General features: G+C 40.0%; 1 protein-coding gene across 1 annotated transcript; it reads right to left on the bottom strand.

Moving 5' to 3' along the window:
- Window positions 1-117: 117 nt before the first annotated feature.
- LOC132173034 (tetrahydroberberine oxidase-like) lies at window positions 118-1,737 on the bottom strand. Its single transcript, XM_059584594.1, has one exon. It carries the CDS (start codon window positions 1,735-1,737, stop codon window positions 118-120), a length of 1,620 nt encoding a protein of 539 aa, XP_059440577.1.
- Between the last annotated feature and the right edge of the window lie 10,001 nt (window positions 1,738-11,738).

Here is an 11,738-nt window from a genome sequence, read left to right as displayed (position 1 = left end):
TCACGCGTATGAAACCCAATATATTTATTTATGCTTACTTATACAGAAACGAGGAAAAGGAAAAACAAAAAAACAACGAGGCCTTTATTCCTTATAATTTGTTCTATCTAAATACTGCTAATCACCGCCCTTCTTCCACCCGGAAGAAAAGAGGGGGATGCTTTGTTCATTTTTGAAGAAATTAGCAGGATCAACTGTAGTCTTCACCTGCACTAGCCTGTCAAAGTTGCTCTTGAAATATTTATTACCCCATATTCTCGCCCGTTCATAGCTTGTGTTGCCTTTACCATTTGTTCCAATGTCAAGGTCCCTGTAATTCACATATGCACCTCTTGGAGATTTCGAAACGTAGGGAGCCATGTAGCTGTAAAGCCTTCTCATCCAACTTATATGCCTTTCTGATGCCGCTGTTCCCTCTTCTTCCCAAAACACCACATAAAAGATTTTGTAGATATTACCAGCTCTATGTGGGAAAGGAATTTCGGATTCTGAAATTTCACTCATTCTGCCCCCATACGGAGTCAGGATCATTAAAGCTGTTTCTCCCTCTTTCTCGTAAAACCTTTGCCAGATGCCTTCCAACCCAAGTTCTGGAATTGGTTCCTGGACATAGTCAGATTTTGCTTTGAAACGGGATCTTGTGGGAGAAGTTCTGTTGAGCAAAACATCCAAGGATTCGTCACTTGGGAATCCTGCCAAGTAGAGGATAGATTCAATCCAACTTTTTTCAATGCAATCTTCTCTCATCAAACCCAGCTCAGGGAAGCTCTCTTGCATCATTGGAAGGAGTTTGTCAATCACTCCAAGATACAAGGAAATGAATGAAGCTTGGATGGTCCTCTTCCCTTCTTGGCTGGAATTGACACTTGTTAAGCTGATGCGGATGAACAAGTCTTCATGAAGCTTGGCTGCAACATATTGCCAACGATGAACAAGCATGGTGGCATTTTGTTCCAAGTTCCGATTAACTGTGAAAACTGTCACAGTTGATGGAACAGGAACTAGCTTGATTTTCCAGGCAACAATGATTCCAAAGCTCGCCCCTCCTCCTCCTCGAATCGCCCAAAACAGATCCTCTCCCATAGATTCTCTGTCAAGGATTCTACCCTTAGCATCAATCAATTGTGCATCGATAATATTGTCAGCAGCAAGCCCATATTTGCGCATCAATGCGCCGTACCCTCCGCCGCTGAAGTGTCCACCAACGCCCAGAGTTGTGGCAAGTCCTCCCGGAAAGCTGAGAGTTCTACTTTTCTCGGCGATCCTGTAATAAACTTCACCGGTTGTTGCACCAGCTTCAACCCACGCCGTGCTATTCTCTGCATCAACACTAATTGATCGAAGATCAATCAGATCAATTAAGACAAAGGGCACATCTGAAACATAAGAAAGACCCTCATAATCGTGACCACCACTTCGAACTCTTATTTGCATGCCATGTGTTTGTGAACAATTGATGGCTGCTTGGATGTGGGAGACATGCGTTGGTGTAACAATGACAAGAGGTTTTGGGGTTGCGGGTGTTGAGAATCTGGAGTTTTGTATGGAGAATTGTAAGATGGATGAATATGAGGAGTTGGATGGGGTGTAAATGACTTTAGAAGTTGAGCTCGAGTTTTCAGAACGAAGGGTCATGCACTGAAGAAAGTTTTCGTGAGTGTGAGCAGAAGTTGCCCATGAAAATGAGAGAAGGAGAGCCAAGGCAAATGGAAACACAGATGAGCCAACATGCTTCATTTTCGTTTGTGTTTATGAGAGTTTCCTTGTTTGTAATGTTTTGGAGATAGCTTGTTAAATAGACCGAAAAATTGAACGTTGGGGGTGGTAAAAGATTCTACTTGTTTGTGGGAAAGGAAAAAGGAAGTTTTTGACTTTTTTGGGTAGAAAGGAATAAGGAAGGAGGAAAAGGATTAGCAAGTATACACAGAAAATTCAACAACCCAATTTGGGTGGCAATTGACATTAGAACTTTGATGACAGTACATTTTTTTTTTTTTCTCAAACATTTATTTACATTGTGATTTAAATAAATAAATAAAAAAGAAGGGCCTCGTAGTCAGATTTCAATCTACCAATTAAAAACCTATTGGGTTTTCCAAATAAACGTTAGAATTTCAAGAACTTCATCTTAGAATTGTTTAAAAAAAAAAAATCAAGAATCCTAATTTGCTTAAAGAAACAAGGAGAAAGCCAGACTTAAACCAACGTTCAGATTATCCTGTTGATGAAACTCTCAGTTTTCATAATAGTAATGCATAATTTTATCAATCTACATATTTACTAATTTTAAGTTGTTGGACTTTTTGTGTTTGTAGCTTCCTTAAAAAGCCCCAAAGGAAAATTTTTCTCTAGTCGTGTCACTGTGTTGAAATGTCTCCTGTTTGCTATTCAATCAATGCGGCTATATATTCTCCTTGTGTGATCTGTTTTTGACAATGCATGTTAATAATTATTTTGAATTTACATCAGGAAAGTTATCAATATACACGGCATTGCTATAACAGAGAGTATTTCAAATGCCAACGTATATTATCTTCCATTTGAATCGTTCTTGTCCCATGAGCTTTGATTACTTTGAATTTGTCTTTTGGACGAGGATCAGCTTCAGCTGCATGTGACGATTATCTGCTGAAATCGATTATACACCAGTGGTTTTGTTAGAATATCAGCAAGATGTTCCTTACGGGACACGAACTTGACAATTAAGGATTTTAGCAACAACACAATCATATCCAATGTGCTAACTCCGAGCATGAAACTGTTGGGGATTATATCCTAGATTTGAATGATTTATGTTGACATTAAATAGTATATAATTAATAGAAGTTGTTACTCATTAATTAAATTATTTGATCATATGACATATGATTTTTTACATGCTTAAGTATAATTGCGATTATGTATATTGTGCATATGAAAGATCTTTAGACTACAAAGAATATGATCTATATGTGAGTAATGGGGTTATCAAACAAAGTCTTAGTCCATAAACCTTGTCATCATATATATATATATAAAAGCCAAGTTTTGGCTTAGAGAGTACGTAGAATTGCGACACGTGTTCTCAACTGGTCCTATTAGAAAGTACCTAAAATTGCGACACGTGGCGTTTTAGATGTTAGCCTTTTAGTGAGACAATTAAAACATATGAGTTTTATTTGTAATGCATTGAATTGTCTAAATGAAGAAAATTAAACAAAAGGTTTTTAAATCCTCTTTTTCTCTCTCTTTATCTAATTTTATTTTTATCTTCTTTTGCTTTATGTTTATATCTCAATATGAGACATAATTGTCTTAATGAAAAAAACAAAAGGTTCACAAATTATCTTCAATCGAATATAAAAGCCAAGTTTTGGCTTAGAGAGTGCGTAGAATTGTGACACGTGTCCTCAACCGGTCCTATTAGAAAGGATCTAGAATTGCAACACGTGCGTTTTAGATGTTAGCCCTTGAGTGAGACAATTAAAACATGGAGGTTTTATTTGTAATGCATTGAATTGTCTAAATTAAGAAAACGAAAGGTTTTCAAATTCTCTATTTCTCTCTCTGTATCTAATTTTATTTTCATCTTTTCTTACTTTATGTTTATATCTCAATTTGAGACAATTAAAACATATAGGTTTTATTTGTAATATATTTAATTGTCTTAATGAAAAAAAAACAAAAGGTTCACAAATTCTCTATATATATAAAAGCCGAGTTTTGGCTTAAAGAGTGCGTAGAATTGCGACACGTGTCCTCAACCGGTCTTATTAGAAAGTACCTAAAATTGCGACATGTGGCGTTTTAGATGTTAGCTTTTTAGTAAGACAATTAAAACATATGGGTTTTATTTGTAATGCATTGAATTGTCTAAATGAAGAAAATTAAACAAAAGGTTTTCAAATTCACTTTTTCTCTCTCTTTATCTAATTTTATTTTTATCTTCTCTTGCTTTATGTTTATATCTTAATATGAGACATAGTTGTCTTAATGAAAAAAACAAAAGGTTCACAAATTCTCTTCAATCGAATATAAAAGTCAAGTTTTGGCTTAGAGAGTGCGTAGAATTGTGACACGTGTCATCAACCGGTCCTATTAGAAAGGATCTAGAATTGCGACACGTGCGTTTTAGATGTTAGCCTTTTAGTGAGACAATTAAAACATGGAGGTTTTATTTGTAATGCATTGAATTGTCTAAATTAAGAAAACAAAAGGTTTTCAAATTCTCTCTTTCTCTCTCTTTATCTAATTTTATTTTCATATTTTCTTACTTTATGTTTATATCTCAATTTGAGACAATTAAAACGTATAAGTTTTATTTGTAATATATTTAATTGTCTTAATGAAGAAAACAAAAGGTTCATAAATTCTCTATATATAAAAAGCCAAGTTTTGGCTTAAAGAGTGCGTAGAATTGTGACACATGTCCTCAACCGGTCTTATTAGAAAGTACCAAAAATTGCGACATGTGGCGTTTTAGATGTTAGCTTTTTAGTGAGACAATTAAAATATATGGGTTTTATTTGTAATGCATTGAATTGTCTAAATGAAGAAAACAAAAGGTTTTCAAATTCTCTCTTTCTCTCTCTTTATCTAATTTTATTTTCATCTTCTCTTGCTTTATGTTTATATCTTAATATGAGACAATTAAAACGTATAGATTTTATTTGTAATATATTTAATTGTGTTAATGAAGAAAACAAAAAGTTCACAAATTCTCTTGCCTAGAATTGAGACATGTGGCGTTTTAGATGTTAGCATTTTAGTGAAACAATTAAAACATAAGGGTTTTATTTGTAATGCATTGAATGGTTTAAATGAAGACAACAAAAGCTTTTCAAATTCTCTCTTTTCATCTTCTCTTACTTTATGTTTTTTTTTTTTTTTTTTTTTGAAGTGGGATTTCATTATAAAATCAACTGCTTTTGTCCTTCTTTACAATCTCTTCCATACAAACAGGAAACTCGCTATTCCAGCTACTAGGACCAGGAGTACGCAAAGCCATTTTAGCCAGCAGGTGTGCTGCTCCGTTGGCCACTCTTCGGACATGCTTCACTTGCCAACTTCCGCTCTGCATCAGCAAACGTTTTATATCATTGATTATCGGTCCATGAATCCCCCTACAAGGCTCAGGTTGGTTAATAGCATTCGCCACTTCTAAAGCATCTCCCTCCAGAAGCCCGTGCCGGAGACCAAAAGATATCCCGAACTCTATAGCTGTACGCGCCGCTATTGCTTCTGCCAACGAGGGGTCCGTGATGGATATTTTGGAATCGCAGTGCATGGCAATAGGCTCACCACCAGAATCCCGGATTATGATTCCCACCCCGATTCTGTCTGGCTCTTTTGCAACAGCTGCATCCCAGTTAATCTTCACCATACCATGAGGGGGTTTTCGCCAAATATCAATTTTCCCTGGAGTAAGCCCGTCCCTGGGCTGTGCTTGTCGGCGAGCTGCCTCATCAAAAGCCGCCACCTGCTCTTTTGCAATGCGCACCACAGTTTTTGGAGCTTGAAAATCGCCCTCAAAGACAAACTTGTTCCGCCGCAGCCATATTCCTCTAGCCACAATGATCATAAGATGTCTTTCTTCTTCCCCCAGCCCTGACCAATTTTGAACAGGAGTTCCGTGAAATCTCCCTCCAACCATGCACTTTTCTGAAGTTTCCCTTTGCATTCTGCCCATACATCCTGAGCAGATGGGCATGACCATATTATGTGGCCTATTGTTTCCGGTTCTGCTAGACAGATAGGGCATAGAGGATCCTGGACCACCCTCCTCTTATGTAGCTTTTCCTTTGTTGGTAAGATATCGTTACATGCTTTCCAGAGAAAGAACTTGACCACGCGAGAGCCCTTGAGTGCCCATATACCCTTCCATAGTTCACGGGAGGGTTGGGTATTCGAACTGCTAGCTTCCCCAGCCTCCAGCTTCTCCACAGCCCAGTGATAAGCACTCCTAACAGTGAAATTGCCATTTTTTGTAAACTCCCATGCGAGTAAGTCCGATCCTTGGTAGGGGCAAACTCCCAAATTTAGAATCATGCGGGCCTCCTCCTCCGAGAAAATTTCATTAATAAGGGTGGGGTTCCACCAGTTAGAATCCGTGTCTATAAGTTCCGAGACTCTAGCTTGGCTGTCTAGGATGTTTACCGGCGACCTTGCTAGATGGGGCCTTGGCCTAGGCAGCCATGGATCCTCCCAAATTTTGATCATTTCTCCATCTCCTACTCTCCAGATCAGCCCCTCTTGTAAGAGTTTCTTTGAACTCCAAATACTCCTCCAGGCGTATTAGGGATTCCTACCAAGTCCAGCCTCTAGGAAATTGCCATTAGGGAAATATTTGTCCCTCATGACTCTTGCCACTAGTGTCTCAGGATTCTGGATCAGCCGCCACCCTTGCTTGGCAAGCATTGCTAAATTGAATAACTCAAGGTCCCGGAACCCCAAACCTCCTTTATCCTTCGATCTCCCCATCTTTTTCCAACTCATCCACGCCATTCGACTTTGATTTTGTTTATGGCCCCACCAAAACCTGGCCATCATCGAAGTGATATCATGACAAAGTTTCTTAGGGAGAAGGAACACACTCATGGTGTAAGTTGGAATCGCTTGAATGATCGCCTTCAAAAGAACTTCTTTTCCGGCTTGGGTCAGAAATTTTTCCGTCCATCCATTTATACGCTCCCATATTTTCCCTTGAATACTTGAGAAAGTGCTCACCTTAGAGTGCCCAACAAGAGGGGGAAGCCCCAGGTACCTCTCATAACTAGTGGAAGATCGAACCCCTGCTGTAGATAGTATGAATGCCTTGGTTTCTGGCTTTGTGTTCCGGCTGAAGAAAATAGAAGTCTTTTCCCGATTCAATTTTTGTCCCGAGGCCTTCTCGTAAACGCCCAGGATCTCTTGAATGCGAGTCCACTCGTCCACGTTTGCCTTACAAAATAACAGGCTGTCATCTGCAAAGAAAAGATGGTTGATCCTTATTCCACCCCGGACAACTAGGAGACCGGTAGTCTTCTGTTCCTTTTCCGCCTTGTTCAGCATGTGACTGAGACCTTCGGCACATAAAATGAATAGGTATGGGGATAGAGGGTCACCCTGTCGGATACCCCTGGATGGTAAGATTCTTCCATGAGGTTGCCCGTTGATCAAAATGGAATAAGAGACCGATTTAACACAACGCATCAATAAACTAACCCATCGATTGCCAAAGCCCATCTTCCTCATTATTTCCTCCAAAAAGTCCCATTCCACTCTGTCGTAGGCTTTACTCATATCCAGTTTCAGAGCCATAAAACCTTGTCGGCCTTGCATCCGGGCATCCATTGTATGTAGCGCCTCAAAAGCCACCAAAACATTGTCGGAAATAAGCCTCCCAGGCACAAATGCACTCTGCGTAAGAGAGATAATATGCACTAACACCTGCTTCAATCTGTTAGCTAAAACTTTAGCAATTAATTTGTAAATTACATTGCAGAGGCTTATAGGCCGATAATCAGTGATCCTAGTCGGATTTTTCTTTTTAGGAATAAGAACAATGTTCGTCATATTAATAGAATCGTCAAAACAATCATGATTCAAAAAATCCAGCACTACTCTGCATACCTCCACCCGTACCGTCAACCAAGAAGCTTGGTAAAAACATGCTGCGAACCCATCCGGACCTGGGGATTTGAGGGGATGCATTTGACCTAAAGCTGCTTCCACCTCTGCTTCAGTAAATTTTGCCAGCAACATGGCATTCATATCGTCGGTCACCCGTGTAGTCATACCCTCCAAACAGTGCTCGACCCCTTCTACCCCGCCTGCCGTGAACAAATCCTGGTAGAAATTGGTGAAGACAGTGCCAAGGTCATTCTGTTTCCATACTCGCCCCTCTTCATCTGTGACTTTTGTGATTGTATTTATTTTCCGTCGGTGGGATGCCCAAGCATGGAAAAAGGCTGTGTTCCGATCACCTTCTCTAAACCAGTTATGCTTCCCCCTTTGCTTCCACTTCACATCCTCCTGCTCCAAAATATATTCAATCTCTCCCTACAGATTTTTGATAGTGTCAGCATTATCGGGTCCTTCATTTCTCTGCAAAAATTCCAACTCCTTCGTCTTTTCTTTGAGAACCTTTTCAGTCTAACCAAACTTTCGTTTACTCCACTGCTTAAGTCGTGTTTGGCACGTTGTGAGCTTCCCCTGAGCTATCTCGGCTGCCGTAGACCCTTCAGCTTCAGCGTTCCACGCCCCATGCACCACATCGTTGTAGTCATCGTCAAGGAGCCAGGATGCTTCGAACTTGAAACTTCTAGGCAATAAACAACCAGCTGGCTTATCGTTGCAGGCCATGACCAGGAGGGGTTTATGGTCTGATACAGTTGTTGATAACACCTGCACCACAGTATTAGGATAGAGGCCTCGCCATTCATTATTGCAGACAGCCCTATCCAACCTCTCCTTTATGAAGCTCCCATCATTTTGCCGGTTGTTCCACGTAAATTTTCCACCTTTGAAGCCTATATCACTGAGAGTGCAAAGTTCTAATGCTAATCTGAAATCTGCCATCTGTTCCTCCTTTCGCCTAGCACCTCCCACCTTTTCATGGAGAGCCACAATCTCGTTGAAGTCCCCGCAGCACAGTCAGGGATCAGGCTGAAAGTCATGTAGATGCCGCAATAATGCCCAGGATTCCTTCCGCTTTGTATAGTCTGGATGACCATAGAAACCGGTTAGTTTCCAGAACACATCCGCTTCTGGCATCTTCATGACCGCATTAATGTGCCACTTTGTATAATTTTGGATCTCCAGCATGTTTTCTTCCTTCCAAATCAAAGTTAAACCACCACTCCTACCAACAGGTTCCACCACCAACAGCCCCTCAAAACCAAGTTTTATTCTGACTTGCTCCATCTTTTTATTCCCACATTTAGTTTCCATGAGAAACACAACTCCGGGACGCTTCTCCTTTACCATTCGGCAAAGGCTCCGAATTGTCCGGGGGTTCCCAAGCCCCCGGCAGTTCCAACTTAGAATTTTCATTGTGCATGGCGGGGCTGTGAGACAGCTGCCGCCAATATGCTTTCTGAGTGTTGTTTCACTTCCTCCTTATTTCGCGGTTTTTAAACGAGGATAGAATCCTCCATTTCCTTATCATCAGAGGGGGGCTTGCGCTTTGTTGTTCGTACGTGGGATCCCTCTTCCATTCGGTATACCTCAGCGTCTTCTCTAGCTCTTCTTTTCCAGGTACGTAAGTTAGTACCCTTCAACGTCCTGGGTATAAACTCCTCAGGTGAATTAATAAAGGTAGTAGAGCGGGCCTCCCCCGTGAGAGGTTCCCGAAGGGGCCTGTCTTTCTCCATGGAAAGCTGTTGTGGTGTTGGGTTGCAATTCAAAGGGCTTTGAGGCCCAGTTTGCTCCTTGTGACCCCAGCCCATCTGAATATCTTCCTCATCCTGCATTGGCCCATAGTTTAATGCCCACCTCCGTTCTCCACTCCCACATCTAGAAACTCTGTCCCTGTAGATTGCTTTCCCCTGTTTCCCGCACCAGCATTTATTAGTAGATGCCAATCACCCCCAGATTCGTGGACCTGATTTTCCCCTACCATCTCCTGGCTTCCTACTTCCCTTTCCTGGACAGAATCGCCTGCTGTTTCCTTATTAATTTCTTTCTCGTTTTGTGTAACTCCCCTCATCAATCGATTTGGGGCATTAAAAGCCCCTTCCGAGAAAGACGCTGATCCACACGCGGGACTTGGGTTGGGGTTTCCGGGATTCGCGCTGTTTTCCTTCCAGGGAGGTTGTGCGTTATGCCAGCCGTCGTCGGCCTGAGCTTGGCTTTCCTCTCGGTACTGCCCGTCGTTATCCCACGATCGCCGGGACCAATCACCAGGTACCTTTCGTTTTGGCTCATCCGCACGTAACCACGATCTCCATTGCTTCGGTTCCCCCACCGAGTGGGGTTTGATTGGTCTAGCTACCGGGCATCCCTTCTCATCGTGCACCAGGCGACCACAGTTGAAACAGAATTGGGGTAGCTTTTCATATCTAAACGAGACCCAAGACGATTTCCCCTCCACCTCCAGAACTCTCCCTCGTTCCAGTGGCTTCATGACATTGAGCACCACTCTTATACGGAGGCACCTTCCCCATCCTGCCCCGTCTCCAGCAATATCTACATCCTCCAGTTCTCCCAGTGATTCCCCGATCCGCTCCCCCACTCCTTTTGTCATGCATAATAACGGCATGTCATGAATCTGAATCCAAAATGGAGATTTCGAGAAATCCATTTTTGACGGTGGAATACTCCCGTCGAAATCATTGAGGACTAAAATTTGCCAATCAAATGACCATGGCCTTCCTTCTTTCACCCTCCGCATATCATCCTCTTCTTCGAATTCAAAGAGCCAGAGGTGTTCCTGTAACTCCTTAAAGACCACTCCCCCACGTGTTCTCCAGATCTTTGACAAAACTGACGTGAAGGCTTCTTTGTTTGTTCGTTTTCCAGCCCAGAGCCGACCAATTAAGCATCGTCTGCCCTTTTCACGAGTAACAGCAACTTCTCCTTCCGTGATTTTTAGACCTTGTTTCTCCCCTGCAATGAGGGAGATCTTCCCACAGAGTTTCTCCAATTCGTCAGCCATGTGCCGAAAAGGACCAAAAGAGAAATAGTTTCACAGAACAGTTCAACACCCCTACCGACCACGAAGGGACTGGGTCCTCTCTCCTAGAGTTCACTCAGAGGAGAGAAGCCTAGAGAGAGACTTTCTACATAACTCATAAAAACAAAAAGAATTCACTTACTTTATGTTTATATCTCAATGTGAGACAATTAAAACGTATAGGTTTTATTTGTAATATATTTAATTGTCTTAATAAATAAAACAAAAGGTTCACAAATTCTCTCTCTCTATTTTTCTTTTTATCTTCTCTTACTTTCTCTTTATATCTCAATGTGAGACAATTAAAATGTAGGAGTTTTATTTTGAATGCATTTAATTGATATCTTAACGGAGAAAACAAAAAAGTTCTCAAATTCTCTCTTTCTCTCTGTTTATTTTTCTCTTTTCTTCTCTAGCTTTCTATTTATATCCTAATGTTCCTTTGTAAATTTCACACTCAATTCATAAAAAAGACGAGAGGGAGGGAGAGTGAGAGTTTCCAATAGTTGTTTCTCAATGAAAAATTATACTACAGTTCTTTTATTTCTTTATTATTATTAATTTTTTTGGCTAGAACATTTATTTTCCATTACATTAGTATTGCCATTTTATATGTTTATTTTCGGTGCTTATGTTCTTCCATTTTTGTTTTTGTCCCCTATATATATATATATATATTCTATTTTTCCTGCTTTTACTTTCTATTTATATCAATCAATTTCGGAAAAAGACAAGAGAGAGAGAGAATTTCTATTATTTTTTTCTTAATGAAAAATTATACTACATATATTTTCTTTCTTTATTTTTTTTTTTCCTATAAAAGTTTTTTTCAATTTTCCAATCGTTGTTTCTTAATGAAAAATTATACTACAGTTTTTTTTTTCTTTGTTTTTTTGTTTTGTTTTGCTAGAATAGTTATTATCAAAAATATTAATATTTTTATATTTTCCTTTTTTTTTTATCTTTATTTCCGGTGCTTATGTTCTTCCATTTTTTGTTTTTGATCCTTATTTTTTATCTTCTAATTTATATATTATTTTTATTCAAATGATTACTTTTCTTTTGTAAATTTTAATTGAATTCTGGAAATATTAATAGTGAGAGA

This window comes from Corylus avellana, chromosome ca2, assembly GCF_901000735.1.
Source record: "Corylus avellana chromosome ca2, CavTom2PMs-1.0".
Lineage (NCBI taxonomy): Eukaryota > Viridiplantae > Streptophyta > Magnoliopsida > Fagales > Betulaceae > Corylus > Corylus avellana.
The sequence above is the reverse complement of the archived record's forward strand: the minus strand, read 5'-3'. Positions and strand labels throughout refer to the sequence as shown.